Below are 17353 nucleotides of genomic sequence, written 5' to 3' on the forward strand. Positions count from 1 at the left end.
GCTAGCTTTTCCAAATAAGCAAAAGTACTGCTGAAAATGTTAGCTATCCCAAATAAGCAAGAGTTCGAGCTGAAAATGTGGATATGTGGTCAGTATTTAAGCGTATTTAAGACGAAACATAATAATATGAGAAAAGCTAACTGTATGCTGTTTTAAATTTGGTTTGAAACTTATTTCAGCTCTCTTTTTGCAGTTCAAATATTAATAATGTTGTGCCAGCCAAACTGTCATGTGAAGGGACAGGTCGAAGCCAAGCGAAAACCAAATAAAAAGCAGACAATTAATATTGTTCACTGTCAAATCGTGGCACTTAACATGGCCCAGATTGTTTTTGGGTGGTCAATATGAAAAGGGATTGCCTTTCCGGCTGCAGAGCAGCTTATAATTGACTTGACTAGAATGTTGGTGGTGGCTGCGGAGGCAAATGTCTTCATTAGTTTAATTGCAAACATTATTATTGCACACCAAAAGTTGCACTCGAATGCGCGGAGCAGGCGAGAAGTTCGCTCGGCTCGACTCATTTGGCCAACGATTCTCGGCCAAGAGAGATAATGAGGCAAAAGGCCAGAAGCTGGTGGAAAATGGCATGAAAACAAAGTGATTTTTCCTTGTTTTTCGCGCTGGCTTGTATTTTTTCTACTTTGCCGCCTCTGCATAAAATGGCTAAATTATACAGATAGAGGAAAATCTCTGGCAGCTGCCAAAATGCCAGGCAGTTGGCTAAGTGGGTAAACTTCTCGGGAGTGTTGCAATTCTTTAAACGTTTTTACTTTTAATTTTGTTAATAGACTTGTTCCATCTTAATTAAAATGCCAAAGAGCGTAGAAAGCAAAATGCTATGCAAAAGACTTGCAAACAGAGCAAAAACTGTATTGATTTAAGCTTAAGACATTCTCAAGGAATGGTTATTTAAAAAGGGGAGCTTATATAAAGCGGTTTACCATTAAGTCCTGTTTTAAAATAAGAAAAAGTGAACTTTGTATATAACCATCTGTTGTTAAGTTACGCTTTATATAAGGTAGCACACCATTTTTTGGCTCAAACTCTTTATGCATTTTTTCAACGGTTCACAAATTCTAACAATGTCTGCAAATCATCTTTACCCCATTTTCCATTTTCCACCCCACTTTTCACAGCAGCAAAGATTGCGGAAATTGTCTTCTTTGAAAGCTCTTAGCTTACCGCACACTTGGGCAAGTTATATTAAAATTTCGCCACGGCAACAATTTTAAGACACCCACTCGGTCTATACTCAACAAAGTCTACGCTTGTGGCAATATCAGTTTAAAGTTTTGGCGCAAAAATAATTACTTTTCATTAACATTGGCCGGCTTGGCCAGTTTGAGGCTCATTCCTTGCACCTGCCACTTTTCCCTTGCCAAAAACTGGCAAAGCCAAATAAACTTGACCAACCAGCCGATGGACAGTCCGTCCGTTTGGCCGTCCGTCCGTCCGGAGGAAAAACACGAACGGACAACAAGGGCAATGAGAGCATGGGAGGGAAAATTAGAAAATACATTTTTCAGCATTAAAAAGTGTTCGACGTGCGGAGATTGCGGTAATTTCGCTTAACAGTTGGTTGCTGGCGCCAACACTAGGTACACATGCTGTGGTGCCAGTCAGATGCACCTGCTCACTGGGGTTTTCAGCTGCGTGGTGGGTGTTGTGCGCCGGGTTGTGGGTGGTGGGCGAGCCTGGACTCTCGGGAGGTAACCATGTGGGCGGTGCTAAATGTCGAAAGTGCAGGCACAGCTGTCGGAATGGGCGTGGTCCGCTCCGCTGCCAGAGGCTGAAGGTTGAAGGTTGGGAAGTTGAAGGTGGGCGCTTGGGGTTGTAGGTTGGAGGTTCACGGGCTGGGGGTTGGGGGTTGAAGTTTCGGGGGGCTGGCAGCAGCTGGCACTTGACATGAGCAACGGCAACGAAACAACTCGAGGGCTTTCAACTACTCTCGCACATTTCGCTTCCGCTTAGAAATGGCAAAAACACGTCCCCATGCCCACTTTCAAACACAATGTACCCATTCCCATACCCATTTCCATTCCCATTCCCGCCCATCCCGAACTCAACCACACAGCATACAACACTCGTATCCACGGTTTTCAGAAATAAAGTGTAACTAAAAAAGCTGAAATGAGATACGGGCAAACATACAACAGCAAAAAAAATGGCAGTGGCCGCAGGGCATCGCTGGATGGCAAATTTATAACTTAATATCAGATTGTGTCGAGTGGGTTGGCACTTACAAATGCCATTTCCAAAGTGTATTTAATTATGACAATTTTGCTAAAGTCAATTGCGTTCCATTTGGCGCTTATTCACGTGGCATTTAATTCAAATAGCTATTTTGGATAATTGATTTACTAATAGGAAGCAATCATCTATAATAGTCTAAGCATTTTAGATTCCATTCAAACTTTTTTCCTTGCTTGTTCTGCGAATAAAAAATGTTCTAACATAACTTTACAACTTATATTGCACAGCATAATTTATCATTTAAAAACCAAGGTGATACAGGAAAATGTTTCAGCCATTGTATAGGCCCACAATGGAGCTTAATGTATTTTATTGCTGTCGGCGTTAAAAATAAACAGCGTAAACTTGCCAAAAACGCAGCTAAAGTGAAGAGGCAGTTTTGGCCAGGAATTCAAAGCACTTACGAGGCAAGCATAGCTTCAGGTATCAGTACCCAACTGGATACTTTCCCACGCACTGTGCATCCTTGAAGTGCTTGGCAAAGGACTTAAAGACAAGTTAGGAAAGCGTTAAATTACAACGCTTCTGACAAATCATCGGGCAAACAAAGCAACACAATCCAGGCTGTCAATGGGACATTAGAGTCAGCTAAGGGTAAAAACCATCGGCTGCATCAATCATAAATATTTTAAGCCGCAAACAGTGCGGATGGCTTTGTGCCTTTGTGCTTTTGCTTTCGGCGTGCTTTCGTGCTTTCCTGCTTGCGCAGCAAGTGTGTGTGGGAACGCGTGGCTAATTGCATTACCAGGAGGCAGCTATTTGGCCTTAAATGCCAGAATGCCTGTATGCCTGAATGCCAAGAAACGACCTGATAAGCCTTCGTGGCTGCCACCGAGCTCGTGGCATTTGCGTCAATTATGGAGTTTTGCAGCAATGAAATTTTAATGAGCAGTGCAACATGCTCCTAGTTTCGACATTGTTCAACAGCTGCTGATGCGGAATGGCTACGTTCGGAAATTTAATACCATTTCACACGTCATTGAAGTAAATTCCCAGGCATTCAGTTCGATTTATGCATTTTATGCTGATACATTTATTAAAATCAATTCCAATCAATTCAAGTGTGCAACTTTCCATTTCTGTTTTCCATAAGTGCTTTTAGCGCACCATAAAAGCTATTTAAAATTCATGGTTCAAATTAAGGCTTAAACTGAACCATTTCCCACCTTGTCGAACCTAATTTGGCTCCACTGGAGTCCATGCAGTTGGTTGAAACAAAACGATGGGACGCAGCCGCAGGTTTGGCCATCGCATGACCCGCAGCTATTTGTCCAATTATATGACCCTTGTCGCATAAACCGCGAAATGTTAAATACGCGCGATTTGCACTTAAGATAAAATTGCAATAGGGCCTTATGAGCTAATAAAGCTGCTCGAGCGGATTTCACACCAGGAGCGCCAAACTAGAAGTGCATAAGTAGCAAGTAAGGGAAATGCTAATGAAGTGAGCTCTTTTTTCGCTTTACACCAAAATTAGTTAGTTAAATACATGATTAAATTCAAGTAGATACAAGTTAAGACTGCTAAACCGCTCCTGGCCCTATATAATTTGTCATTACTGCCGCCGACTTTGGTATAGACGGACATATGGTAGCTGCAGTAAGCGGGTGATAAATACTTGGCACGTTCCGCAGTTAACTGGGCCCACATGCAAGGGGCAGGACTCGGCGTCCTTCAACTTGACAGTAACCCACTGGCACTCGGCCAACCAACAAATATGGACAATCGTGCTGCGGAACTTATACTCAGGGAACGGAACATTTTCCCAACCAGTGGTTCCGATAACATCGCCCTGCTCAACAACATGTTCGTTTTGGAAATGTTCTATAGCATCACGCAGCTGTATCATTTCAAGAACTTCGTCTTTTACATATCCGAAAGGCTCGATCTGAACAACAAGGACGCGCAGGAGTTCTTTCACAATTTCTGGACCTATTTTCCATTGGCGCCCAACCTGATAATAACGAGGGAGCACCATTTGGGCATACCCATGATGCAGTTCATCAGCACTCCATCGCTGGTGATGGTCTTCACTACGGGCAAGGACGATCCCATCATGGAGCTGGCCTCCCACAATCAACAGGGTATTCACTGGCTCAAGACGATCTTCGTCCTTTTCCCCAGCCTAGAAAGCCGTGACTTCCAAACAAATCCGCAGTCATTAGCCCACTTCAAGTCGGAGATTACGGATGTCTACGATTGGGTGTGGAAGAAGCAGTTCATCAACACGCTGTTGATCACCATCAAGGATAATGTCTTCATACTGGAACCCTATCCCACGCCCTCGATTGTGAACAAAACGGGCGTTTGGAGAGCAGAGGAGTTCTTCCAGAAATATGCCAAGAACATGAAGGGCTACGTGATAAGGACCCCCATCATGTACGATATGCCGCGGGTCTTCAAGTCGGATCGGCCCTCCAACAGCTACGAGAAGAATTTCATCCACGGCACCAGTGGGAATTTGTTTCTGGGATTCCTGGAATTCGTGAATGCCACGCTGTTGGATGACAGCGCCAATGTGACGGATGACTACTTGAACATGACGAACCTGCTGGATTTGGTTTCCCTGGGAGTGTACGAGACGCTGATACACTCCTTCACCGAAATACTACCAAGTACGTGGTCAGCTACAGCTATCCCATTGGCATTAACGACTGCTGCATCATGGTGCCCTATCGCAACCAATCGCCAGCGGATCAGTACATGCACGAGGCTCTGCAGAGAATGTGTGGATACTGATCTGCCTGTTCACGCTCTACATAACTGTGGCCATCTACTTGTGTTCACCGCTGCGACCACGTGACCTCAGTGCCGCATTCCTGCAGTCCATCTGCACCCTGACCTACAGTGCGCCCACCTTCATCATACGCACGCCCACACTGCGTATGCGCTATCTTTACTTTCTGCTGGCCATCTGGGGCATAGTCACATCGAACTTGTACATCTCCCGGATGACCAGCTACTTCACCACAGCGCCGCCAGTACGACAATAAACACGGTGGCGGATGTGGTGGAGGCCAATCTGAGGATCAAAATGCTGGCCATTGAGCACGAGAGGATGGCCAAGTCGCCGCTGCACTATCCACCAAGCTATATGCAACAGGTGGATCTGGTGGACAAGCACATGTTGGATCTGCATCGTGACCCATTCAACACCTCCTATGGCTACACGGTGAGCAGCGATCGCTGGCGCTTTCTGGACCTGCAGCAGCTCCATCTGCGGAAGCCCATCTTCCGGTTGACGGACATCTGCGAGGGACCATTCTACCACGTGTTCCCGCTGCACAAGGACTCCCACATGCGCTCGGTGATGACCGAGTACATCATGATTGCCCAGCAGGCGGGCCTCATGAGCCACTGGGAGCGCGAGGCCTTCTGGGAGGCAGTGCATCTGCACCGCATCCAGGTGCACCTATTCGACGAGGAGCCGATGGCCCTCAGCCTAGACTTCTTCTCCAGCCTTCTGCGCACCTGGACCTTGGGCCTGATCCTAGCCGGCCTGGCTTTTGCGGCCGAGATGAAGTGGCACGAGCATGTGACCTCAAGACGTCGTCCTGTTGTAGGGATAAGCCGCAAGCCCAGGTCGTTTCTCAGGCGATTCATGAAGTTATGATGCAAGGAAAAGAAAGCAGAACTGTAGCTGGAGTTTCAACCCTTCTCACTTTGGAAACAGTCCTAGAATTTGAATTTATTAATTAAGTTTAAGCGAAAGATGCACCGTATTTCACAATAAAGAAGTTCAATTAGTTTTATAATGGAAACCTTCGCCTAGAAAGAGTTTCCAGGACAAACACAATACCAGCCAAAAAACTCATCACCAGCAGCAGGATGAAGGCAATGGCCAGGTGCTGCAATCCCGCCGATGTATACTCCTGGTTCTCCGGCCAGCGTTGGACCAAGCCGGCATGGAGGGCAGATGCAAAGCTGCTGCGAGCATAGAAGTTGAGCAGACCCGAGGAGTGGATGCGGAATGTGAAGTACTCGATGTCCCGCCACAGGGACGAGTCCATCTGGAGGGGAAAGGCCAGGTGGTATGAGCCAAAGCAAATGCCGCTCAGCTTGAAGAGTCGCTGCTTCAGATGCAGCTGCTGCTCGTCGAGGAACTGCCAGTGATCCTCGGTGATGAAATAGGCAAATGAGCTGTTGAAACTCGTCTGGTGCTCCGCAAAAATCGCCGAATCCACGGGGCGGAGCAGCTCCAGAAACTCCTGGGGCAACTCCTTGTTCAGATTTAGCAAAAATTCCATTTCGTAGTCAATGATCATGACGGGCAACTGCGCACTCACTATGTCATCCATGGTGTTGATCTGGGCGTGAAAGAGATTCACCGTGAGAATGCTGCCCAAATTGGATGTGTAGTAGGCGGAAAGGAAGAATCCGTGAAAGAAGACCGTGGCCAGCAGGAGAAATCGAAGGACGCAGGGCTGTTGCAGCTGGCCCTCGATGGGCACATTGATGATATAGCAAAAGGAGTTCAGTACAGCGACCTGGTAACCTGACCCCCCACCGAACATCCTCAGCCACATCACCTCCAGCAGAACCAGTGCCAGCAGAGCGCCCAGCGCAAAGAACCACACATTCCAAGCGAAGGGCTGCAGTGGGTAAAAGTAGGTGGACACACTGTTGTAGAGCGGAACCATTAGACACCACTGGACCACCAGTAATGGGTAAGTCTTCTCCAGCTCCTCATCGGGCATGAACAGGGCGTAGGCATGGGCACAGAACTCCATCTTGCGTTCGCGGATCAACTGCAGGGCATCCTTCATATTGATCACCTGCCCACCGAGGCCATCTGGTGGCATTATAAGCTCCGCGAAACTGCCGTTGATAAATCTCACAAAGGTATCTATTATGCGGTATGTGCTGCCATCGTAGTGTCCTTGCGACTGGAACAAGTGTGGCAGGTCCTGGCGCAAGGGTGTGGTAAATGCGAAACCTCCTACATCCGAGCGGGCATTCAGCACCCGCTTCCATATCTTTCCGATGTACCTCAAGAAGTCGGTGCGATTCTCGACCGTCATGACGGGAAACTTGGAGACCCCAAACAGTTGGTTGATACCCTCCTCCGATTCGAAGTACACCATCGAGTTGAAGAACTGCTGGTTGTAGGCGAAGATCAGTATGTCGTGGATTGGCTGCATGTCAGTCACTTTCTCCCCATATATTACTATCGAGAAGTAGAAGTGACGTCCGAGTAGAACCTTACTGAACACCTTCATTATGGGATCTTCCGCTCCAGTGGTGAAGACAAAGCTCAAGTGGTTTCTTCGCGCCGACGAGTGAATCATTCGCATCTCGGAGTTATTACTCACCACCGTCTGCGTTGCGCTCTTTCCGAAAGTCGTGTCTATGCGCATGATGAACTCATCCACGTGGTCCAACCGCTGAAGCGGACTCACGAACCACACGATCTCCTGGAACACATTCAGTTGGGCGAATGGAGACAGCAGATTGAGCAAGTAATGCATGTTCCAACCATGACTGGGATGACAGGTGGTCAACAGCAGAAGGCAAATCCGAAAGGATGAACGCATGTCTTCCACTGAGAAGCTCCGTGAGTTAATTGAAACGCTTAACTATTTGTACGCCAGGTTAATTATTTTGCCCCGATTTATTTGGTATTAATTGCTCCCATGGGAGAACTTAAACATTACCTCCCTCAACTCCTATTTGAATAACCGCTACTGAAGCTCAAGGTAATGTTATTAAAATCGCATTTAAGCTTTATGATAACTAAGCCCTTGATAATAGATTACATTATAGTGTACTTATTTTGATATCAAAAAAAAAAAAAAAAATTTTGCTTTGTATAAACAACTTTCCTTAGTTTAGTAATCGCAGCACTCGAATCGGTCATACTGCGAACGCCTCTCCTTACGACGATGCACGTAAAGCTCCTTGATAATAGATTAATTTAAATTTACTTATTTTGATATCAAAAAAAAAAAAAAAACACTTTTGCTTTGCATAAACAACTTTCCTTAGTTTAGTAATCGCAACACTCGAATCGGTCATACTGCGAAAGTCTCTCCTTTCGACGATGAACGTAAAGCTCCAAGCAGAAAACCAGCGAGCTAATGGGTATTCCCGCGGTCATGACAATCCAGGCCGTGGTGAAGAACTCCAGGTTCAGCGATTCGACGGGATATGTGTCCAGGAAAACTCTCGCATAGCCAGCCTGCTTGGCATAGCGAAAGGCAAGCTCTTCCCAGTAATTCCACAAGCCCGCCTGAAAAACGTTGAGAATTAAGTTGTTCAGGGAATCGGCAAAGCTGGCATTGGAGGCCATGGGCAGGGCGTTGAAGAGGCCACCGAAGCACACCTTGGACAGGTGGAAGTACGGCTGGATGAGCACCCGCTGCTGCCGATTGAAGAACAGCCAGGCATCCTGGGTGACCACATAGGCGTAGGAACGCGATGGACTCGCCAGCAGGGCCTGGTACTCCGGTCAGCTGCGCGCATCGAACTGCGGATCCAACGAGGTGGTATTCACCACCGGCAGCCAGCGCAGCTCTTCCAGCAGCGAATCGTGGATAACGATCCGCAGTCTCGAGTGGATCAGATCCGACCAGGTGTCGATGGGCCGCAGGAACACGGGCTTCATGTCGAACGCGGTCATGTGGCTGAGGTGGTAGTTGGTCAGGATGAAACCCAGGACGTAGAGCAGCGTGTAGAAGGTAATGACGCGCAGCGAGGCGTGCTTCAGCTTTACGGACATGTTCATGTTGGGACTGAACATCAGCAGAGCCATGGCGTGGAGCACGTTCCTGGTATAGGATCGGGTGGCCTTCCCCGGCTCCCGCCAGTGCACATACCTCAGCAGGAGGGCCACGTAGAAGGTGCCGAGGAACAGGCAGGACCAGATGTACCTGCCCAGCGGCCACACCAAGTACATCCACTTGGGCAGCTCGGGCGCAAGGGGCACCATCACGCAGTTCGTCATCAGCTCCAGCGGATAACTGTGCTTGGTGGCGTCAGTGGTGAGGTCAGTGCTCGTCTCTGGCCGAATGATCACGCCGTGGAGCGAGAGGTTGTACTTGCCGTGGACAATGTCCTGCTCCACCACCGATTTCTTGGGCAAACTCTCGAGAGTGTCGAGAAGCAGCTTGTAGTGGTACACCTGGGCGAAGTGCTTCACTATCTCCATGTAGGGTCCACAGAATTTGGGCTCCACGAACTGCGATTCGTTGAAGATAAAGGCGTGCGGGATGTCAAAACTATATGGCGAGCGGATCACTCCACCGGCCAGGTCCGTGTCGAGCAGCATTTTGGGGCCGACTACTGATTGGCGTGTGGCCAGGACCACATTTTATATGGCCGCCACATTATTGATGCCACACGCAAAAAAATGGCATTGGCAGACCTAGTGGCACCCATGTGAATGCTTATAGTATACGAAATCCGGTTTGTTTTAGTGCAAAGTTCAAAGATCTCAGATGTTTAATGACACGTTTTTGTGTCCTGCCGATTATCGTTGAGATTGCAAAGCCCCCCCCTCCCAACCAACACATACGTGAGAAGGACACCCTAGAGCAAGTTATATGCCACTTATGAAAAAAAAATATTTTTGCGAATGCGAACTGGACTTTGTTACGGATTCCCAACGGACCAACCCACATCACAACCTTTGTGTAGTTATTGGAGCGCAAGTACTTTCACCACTCACAAAAAGCGTCCAGTTTTTTCTATATTCAAAAAACAGGCCACGAATATTACGAAAAAAATATTTGTATAAGGACTTGGCGAGTGTGGGAATGTGTATTTGAATTGGCAGCTTTCGTGTAAATACTTTTCAATTTTTTAGGGTTTCGATGGCACAAAACGACGACGATGTCCACAACAGAGAACTGCAGCAAGCCACCGGCACCCTAAGTGCACCCGGTAAACACCGGGTATTTCAGCACCCGGGTGTTTGTAGACACTCTATTTTCAGCAAAGACAAACACCCGGGTGTTTTGCCACCCGGGTGTCTTTTGCTACTTGCACAAAAACAACCGGGTGTCTGCTGTGCAACAAAGTTTAGGGTGAGTGACGCGCAAGCAACGATCGGCCGCAGGTACTTTCTGTATGCATACAATTTGTATGGGTGGAAGCGAGACGGTCTCAAAAATGAAGGGTGAAAGGGAACACCAAGAAAAGGTCGGGCACATGTTTTGCGTTTTGATCTACCTAATGTCTCAACAAAAACAATCTTATATATTATTAAATAATATTTATACATTATTAAAACTATTCTATTTCTATTGTTTTTTCGCTTGTTTTTTTATTATACAATTTTATTTATTATAAAATTTTATTATTATTATTTTAAAATTATACATTTATAAAGTTAAATATGGGAAGCCGATATTAAAAATGTTAACAAAACATATAATATAATATATAAAAAAGAAAAGTCTATTTCGTGTTGTTTAAATTTCTGTAAAAAGAATGCAAAAATAGGAGATTTTGGGTATAATATATTTCGTTTTTCAGGAATTATGCTACCACAGGCACTCGAGTGTCTACCAGACACCCGGGTGTTTGGCGAGACACCCGGGTGTTTCCGAGAAATAAATGAGTGTTTTTGCCACTCATCCCTTTTTGGGCACTTGCCTTTTTCTGCATGTTTGCCTTCTCTACCCTTCGTTATGAGTGGCGAGTGTGATCGGTACCCGCTACCTAGAGTGCCGCATTGATTCGGGTGCGCGCACACCAGGGTGCCTGCAGACAAACGAATATTTTGAGCGGGTGTTTGCAAGTACCCGCCGTGACCGGCGTGAGTGGCACCCGATACCCAAATTTGTTGAGTGTGATTAAGGTGGCAAAAAAGGCTACCCATGCAGTTCTCTGGTCCACAAACTCAAACACACACACACACACACACCTGTGTTTGCAAGTGGGCCAGGATAAAAACAAAACTGCCATTGAAATAATTCTGCACTTGAGGGTAATTACATTATCGTTAAATTCCAAATATAATGAAACTGGATTGTACAAGTTCAAATTGGCGAGCTTTGGTTCCCGGCAATCGAAACCTGTTCACGGGTTCGTGAATGCGAAAGTTCGAGTATATTCATATATGCATCTATATACGATACGAGTAGGTTTCCAGCGAAATGTCTGACTTTTATATTTATTAATTGAAGCGCAAGGGTGCCACAAAGTATTAATCCCCGGCTATTGGTGAATACATGCATCTGCACTTTTATTTATGTCGAAATTAATGAATGCTAGTGGCTATGGTATTCAGGTTTTAACTTCTGTAACCCTTTCCTGTTTGCACACAAAAAAGTGTCGACATAAAATGGCATATTTACTCAGTTACATATTAATTTTATTATCTGCAATCTGTTTCACCTTCCGCTTTATTGATCGTAATATATAATATTGCACTGCCTGATAAGAGTAATATGTTCTTATCACTATGGTGAACGTTGTTAGATAAGAAACTTCGAGAAACGAAACATCAATAAATTGAATTAATCTTAGGTAAAATCCAATCAAAATAAAAGCTGAAAATCTGATTTTGGTAAAAGTAAATAACTAAATATTTTTGAATATCTAGAGCAATACAAGTTTGTGAATTTCTTCGTAACATTCTAAATTTATTCATATGTATGTGGTTTATTTTGGGAACTTTTACCCACCACCCGTATCTTCGGCCCTGCGAACAGAGCAATACGATGCGAATAGCAAAGCGAATTGAATCGAAACGCTAAGCCCAGCAGCACCACGCCCACTTTCTGCCCCCCAGCAAGCGCACTTGTGCTGGCTTGGCAAATTCCAATTAATTTATGAGCCAAAATCTTGTTTATCGGCTGACGGTTTGTCGGTTTTGTGGCTTTGTCTGTCTTGCTCGAGTGCTTTGGACTTTCACTGCTGCGGTTGTTGCTGCTCTGGGTATTGCTGCGATTAGAGGCGGTATTGGTACTACTCGTAGTTGCTCCACAAACGAGTTGTTTTGGAGCAAAGAAATGCACGCAAATTGCCGCCAGTCCCAGCTTTAGTCTTAGCTACACATACACATACACACTAACAAATATGTGCGCTGCTTATGAACGCGATTATCGCTCGGAGATTCAAGTGCCTTCGTAGCCGTGATCGTCTAGTGGTTAGGACCCCACGTTGTGGCCGTGGTAACCCAGGTTCGAATCCTGGTCACGGCAATGCTGAGATACGCATTGTCACGGAGAAGGATCTGCTTTTTTTTGCTCACTATTTTGTTTGCAGTGCAGATAATTTAATTTTATATTTGGGCACTATACTATGTGGATCTTATAGTTGTGTTCGATATGAAACAGTAGATATATAGGGAAGGATAGGTGTGATCCTCATTCTGTAAGAATTGGGAATTCTACCATTAAACTAAAAAACTAAACTAACCAAAAGGTAAAACTATCAAAATGTCACATTTTATATTGAATTATTCAGCCACCGTCTAATAAAGTACAAAACAATCTTATTGTCTTTCATTTATTGAAAGAGTTTAAGATAGAGTCTTTAAATAATTTATTTTTTGAACTGCTTTTTGTGCTTCAACGATGCAAAATCAACCACTGATATCAGCTCGATAAAATAGGCAACCTAAACCACTGGGGCAATATATCTGCCAAGGATATTTCAAATAAAATTGATTTATTTAATCCCTTTCTAAGAGCCACACGTTGAATAGTTAGGGCAAGCACCTGAGCTTGGCTTCAATTGTCCTGGCTTGCGGCTTTCCTCGAGAACTGAATGGCGGCTGGCTTTGACTTGAATTTTAATTTAATTGTGAGCAATTGACAGAAATATACAAAAACCCAATCCAGCACCTCGACCGAGGGATATTAAGACGCTGCCAGCTGGTGTTGACATAAAAACGCAATAAAAATACTGCCACCGAAACGGAGCAGACGTAACAATACACGGCAAAGTGAAGTAGGACTCCGAAATACTCTTCTTTATTCGCTAGATAAAATTTAGAGAATTAAATAAAAAGGAAATATATCTTAAAATATTATAAATATATCCCTATTTTAGGTAATCTTCCAAATACTTTAAATGTGTAGGTAAGTAATCAAATCAATAATATCTTTTCTTAAAAAATACAATAATAAAAAAAGGTTTAAAATCACAATTTAAATTCGATTTTATGTTCGGTGTTCGCACAGGGACCTTCCAAAAAATCACCCAAAATCAATTGAATGTGGCCAGCACCGGTTTTTCCGTAGCAATAAGGGAAATCAACGTGAAAATAGCGACAACAATGCGTTTTGTTGCCGCTGCGGAGCAAGTGCTTATTGGATTTCTCGTCGTGAGGAGCGGTTGACAGCGTTTGGGAGCCATTGCTGGTCCGGGAATGGGTGTGGCAACTGGCATGGCTTGTGGGTGCTGATGTGGCGGCACAGAGATTCCCATAATTACTTCGGGACAGCGTGAATCTTGTCCCAATTGCGAGGGCGAATTTAAATTTTCCGCAAATAAAACGGCCGTGTGAGACAATCGCATTATTCAGCATACACAATACAATACACGTAAAATGCAATGGCCATTTTCATGCCGTTTCATTGAATGTAAGGAAAAATACAAATATTAACCACAAAGGCTCTGCTCCCATCTGTGGGGGTGGTTCAAAGTGGGCGGTGGGTGGTGATTGGTGTGCAGTCGCCTGTATTTATGCATTTAAATTCGTCCGCTTCTCTACACGTATGCGTGTTCATATTGAATGGATAAAAGGGATTTGCGTTTATTTCGCTCTGCGTCTGGCCTGCTGGGTCTTTATATTTATATATATAAGTGTATATATTCACATACAATCTGTCTATATGGCCGATGTCTGCGGGACCATTTCGGAACAGAACGCAACACGCCGGAAACATTTTTGTTGTGCCATTTGCATTGTCATACAATTTTGCTCAACACATTCGAAGTAACAACGGGCAGAGGCCCATTTGGTTTTATATTTCATAAACCGGCGGGGATACGAAGGTTGCTGTTTTAAGCGGCAAGTCATAACATATAAAATACAATAAATATGTCATAAAATGGTGGGTTGTCCACAAACACTTTATATACATATGTAACGAATACCAATATTTATGGTTACCTTTTCTAAAGCTGTATTTACACTCTATTTTTCCACTAGGAGCTTCTATTTTACTAGCTACGCCTTCTCATTTGCGAACAGTAATAAAATCTCCAATTTACGCTACCCCAGTCCATCTTGAAGTTAACTTTTTCTTAAATGAGCAGCGGAAATGATCGTTTGAGCGGTGCTAATTGAATGAAATAGTAGACTCGGCAGGGAATTAAGAAGATACTTGTAACTTCGTTGACTCATTTCACATTTTTAAATATATTTGGTACCTGGTGATCAGCTACAATTTATGCAAATGCAAGATCATACAAATATTTTCTACAATGGCATCGCGACGAAAGCACGTCCGAGTTTAGAATGCAATTATTAGTGCAATTGTACGTGTCTTCGGCGGTGGCAGCTCCTCAATAAGTTAAAATAAACTATGAACTAAACAAATAACAATTATTAGCACGTGCACGCTGAAATGAGATGGCAGCAGTGGTGCCGCAGGACTGCCTACTGCAACTTCTTGGCCTCCTTGGGCGCAATGGGCAGTCGCTCCACGGCCTCCTTGTACAGCTGGTTGAGGCCAAAGGTGGCACGCACATTGTCGCTGGAGAAGAAGAACTTCTGTAGTTTGCCCTTGGAGTCCACGCAGGGCCTGCGGTCCGTCTCCTTGCCCTGTTGGAACAGGATCACAGTGGGCAGCTGTCGAGAGAAGCTGCTGTCCGAGATTCGATACTTTTGGGCCACGTCCGGAAAGCGTCCAATGTCAATCTTGCCGAACTTCAGGTGGTCCGTGTTGTACTCAGCGGAGAGCTCGGCAAAAACGGGAGCAAAGTTCACACAGCTGGGATTCCACACAGTGTAGAAGCAGATCAGCCAGGTGGTTCGCTTGTCTCTGGCCAACTCCTCCTCGAAAACTTGTGCGTTGCGGAAGTAGGTGATGTGCTCCGGTCCGCGGTACGAGGGCTCCGGCAGCACCATGCCCACCAGGACGCAGACGAGCAGAAAGCCCAAGCCGTAGCGGAAGTCCGCATAGGCCCACAAAATGGCATTGGCCACTTTAGTGTAGAGGAACGACGAGGCCAAGTAGTTGATCATGGTGACACTGCCCGTTTTGCGTGACCGTATCATCACCACGATCAGCAGGAAGAACAAGATCTCCACCTCGCGACTGTCCAGGTCACACGCTTCATCTTCTCCGGCGAGAGTAAATAGGCGCGTGCAGATGAACTGCGTCTTTTTGGCCAAAAGGTACGAGATGGCCAGCAGGATGTTTACCCAGTAGTATGGCTTGGCCAGCAGCGCCAATTGCTTCTTCCACGTCATCGCTGCGACCGGGGGCTGAATGCGCTGATGTGGGTCACGATTTTAATTAACAATTTCCCGAGTTTTTCTTTTCACACTTTTGACAGCCAATTGTTAATTTTAGCCTCGCCGATGGCACGAAATGCGCAGCCTAGGTGTCTGGCGTGAGCGCTGCCACCTGGTAAAAAAAACAGTGGTGCTTATTTCAGTGTTGGAAATTGTGTTTGTTTCGTTGGCGCCAATTTAAATTCAAAATTTAAAATAACATTTCAGCTGCTTAAACATTTTAATTGTGTTTATTTTTATTGCGTACATACATGACTTATTCTAACATTTTTACAAGTAGTTAAAATTATATTTTTTTGTTACATTCCGGTTATGTTTTTATGTAGTATACGTGATTACATGGATACATGTTTCAGTAACCTCATGTGTTTATATCATTTTTTAAATAATAAGCAGAACCACAAGCAGAACTTTGAACAGCCGAATTCGTTTGCCCGAAAGCCGTCCAAAATTGATAAGCGAATATTTGTTACATCAGCATTTTGCTACAGTCATCGAGAGATTGTTGAACTACCTCGCAAAGGCCATTGCACAAAAGGTAAAAAAAAAGGCATCGAGGATCTTCATTATCGGCGCACACGCCGAGTTCAAATCTGCGAAGAAGCCTGACTCTACGTGATCTCAGACACTCGTGGCTTCCATCAGTCGTCTTATCACCCAAATTATTTCGGCCTTTTTTTTGTAGTTCCTAAATTAAATGTGTTTGAAACTGTGTGAATGCTGTGAGAATTTTGTCCCTACTGCATAGATCATCGGCGGTGGAGATAATACCATCGTGACTGGCTCTCGGCATTGTGCAAAGATTAATTTTTTTGTAGTAAACACTGTGCGCGTCACTGGACTAAATGATTTATTTTTAATCGTATTATTGAGAGCATTTTACGAGGGTCATCTCCATGATCCCCATCGGATCGATCACCCACCTATTTACTGGTTTCACTAGTGGGCCGTTCTTTGTGTTAAACAGCGATTATTCCTTGAATCATACTTATATTATGTTCAATACACTGGCAAATAAAGTGAGTAACATTTAAGTATGTTAAGTATTTTAATATATCTAAATGTGAAATAGAATCCTCCCCTTTAGTAAATTTCCTTGTGGCTGATTATTTAACTTGAACCCGGTTTTCTTATTATGTTGAAAAGGTTTTAAATTCATAAAAAGAAATTACTTCAATAAGAATAAACTTATTGCAAGTGGACCGTTTTCTAGAATCTGATAGAACTTATATAGAGAATATAATAAGAAAGGAATAAAGTAGGAAATCTTTGAAGAATCTAAAAAACCTTAGAGAATCCCAGAACATGACTAATCGCAATCAAATCTAAGGTGCAAATTCAACAACATTGTCTGCGCCAAAACAATAATTAAATGAAAATTCCAGTAAACAACGTTAGGTCAGTTTTTAATAATATTATAATCACAATTGCCTCTGACTGTGTGCCAAAGTGTGTGGGCAGCTGGATTAATCTGGTTTTGGAATCAAGTCTCGTAAGATGGCCATCCAGCCATTTGAGTACAGGGACACTCGAGATGGGAACGGGAACCCTTAATCTTGGCTGAGGCTAGCAAAAATGGCATATTGTAGATTAAGGGTTCCGATAACCAGAGATGTCACCCATATCAAGTGCTCCAATCTGCTTCCCAGCCCAGCGAAACTTCCCGTAGAGCTTGGAATAGCA

General features: G+C 44.5%; 4 protein-coding genes and 1 non-coding gene across 5 annotated transcripts; 2 read left to right on the top strand and 3 right to left on the bottom strand.

Annotated features, from left to right (window-relative positions):
• Nucleotides 1-3970: 3970 nt before the first annotated feature.
• Nucleotides 3971-5866, top strand: LOC122614834. The gene is given in 4 exon segments (XM_043789502.1): nucleotides 3971-4856; nucleotides 4859-4969; nucleotides 4972-5241; nucleotides 5244-5866. Coding segments are annotated over 4 exon segments (1890 nt in total).
• A 136-nt stretch (nucleotides 5867-6002) lies between these two features.
• Nucleotides 6003-7721, bottom strand: LOC122614504. Its single transcript, XM_043789070.1, has one exon. The coding sequence runs from the start codon at nucleotides 7719-7721 to the stop codon at nucleotides 6003-6005; it is 1719 nt and encodes a 572-aa protein (XP_043645005.1).
• A 518-nt stretch (nucleotides 7722-8239) lies between these two features.
• LOC122614739 lies at nucleotides 8240-9608 on the bottom strand. The gene is made up of 2 exons (XM_043789386.1): nucleotides 8747-9608; nucleotides 8240-8695 (listed from the first exon to the last, which is right to left on the bottom strand). The coding sequence occupies exons 1-2, from the start codon at nucleotides 9518-9520 to the stop codon at nucleotides 8240-8242; spliced, it is 1230 nt and encodes a 409-aa protein (XP_043645321.1). The 5' UTR covers nucleotides 9521-9608.
• A 2721-nt stretch (nucleotides 9609-12329) lies between these two features.
• On the top strand, nucleotides 12330-12401 carry Trnah-gug. The gene has a single exon. It is a non-coding gene; the product is annotated as a tRNA-His (tRNA).
• Nucleotides 12402-14541: 2140 nt separating this feature from the next.
• LOC122614203 (thioredoxin-related transmembrane protein 2 homolog) lies at nucleotides 14542-15776 on the bottom strand. Its single transcript, XM_043788727.1, has one exon. The coding sequence runs from the start codon at nucleotides 15623-15625 to the stop codon at nucleotides 14810-14812; it is 816 nt and encodes a 271-aa protein (XP_043644662.1). The 5' UTR covers nucleotides 15626-15776; the 3' UTR covers nucleotides 14542-14809.
• Between the last annotated feature and the right edge of the window lie 1577 nt (nucleotides 15777-17353).

This window comes from Drosophila teissieri, chromosome 2R, assembly GCF_016746235.2.
Source record: "Drosophila teissieri strain GT53w chromosome 2R, Prin_Dtei_1.1, whole genome shotgun sequence".
Classification (NCBI taxonomy): Eukaryota; Metazoa; Arthropoda; class Insecta; order Diptera; family Drosophilidae; genus Drosophila; species Drosophila teissieri.

Coding starts and splice junctions, on each gene's coding strand:
- LOC122614203 (XM_043788727.1), bottom strand. CDS start 15,625: ATGACGTGGAAGAAGCAATTGGCGCTGCTGGCCAAGCCATACTACTGG.
- LOC122614504 (XM_043789070.1), bottom strand. CDS start 7,721: ATGCATTACTTGCTCAATCTGCTGTCTCCATTCGCCCAACTGAATGTG.
- LOC122614739 (XM_043789386.1), bottom strand. CDS start 9,520: ATGCTGCTCGACACGGACCTGGCCGGTGGAGTGATCCGCTCGCCATAT. Junction 8,696..8,746: donor AGCTGCGCTGGCTGCCGGTG/GTGAATACCACC, acceptor AGCTGACCGGAG/TACCAGGCCCTGCTGGCGAG.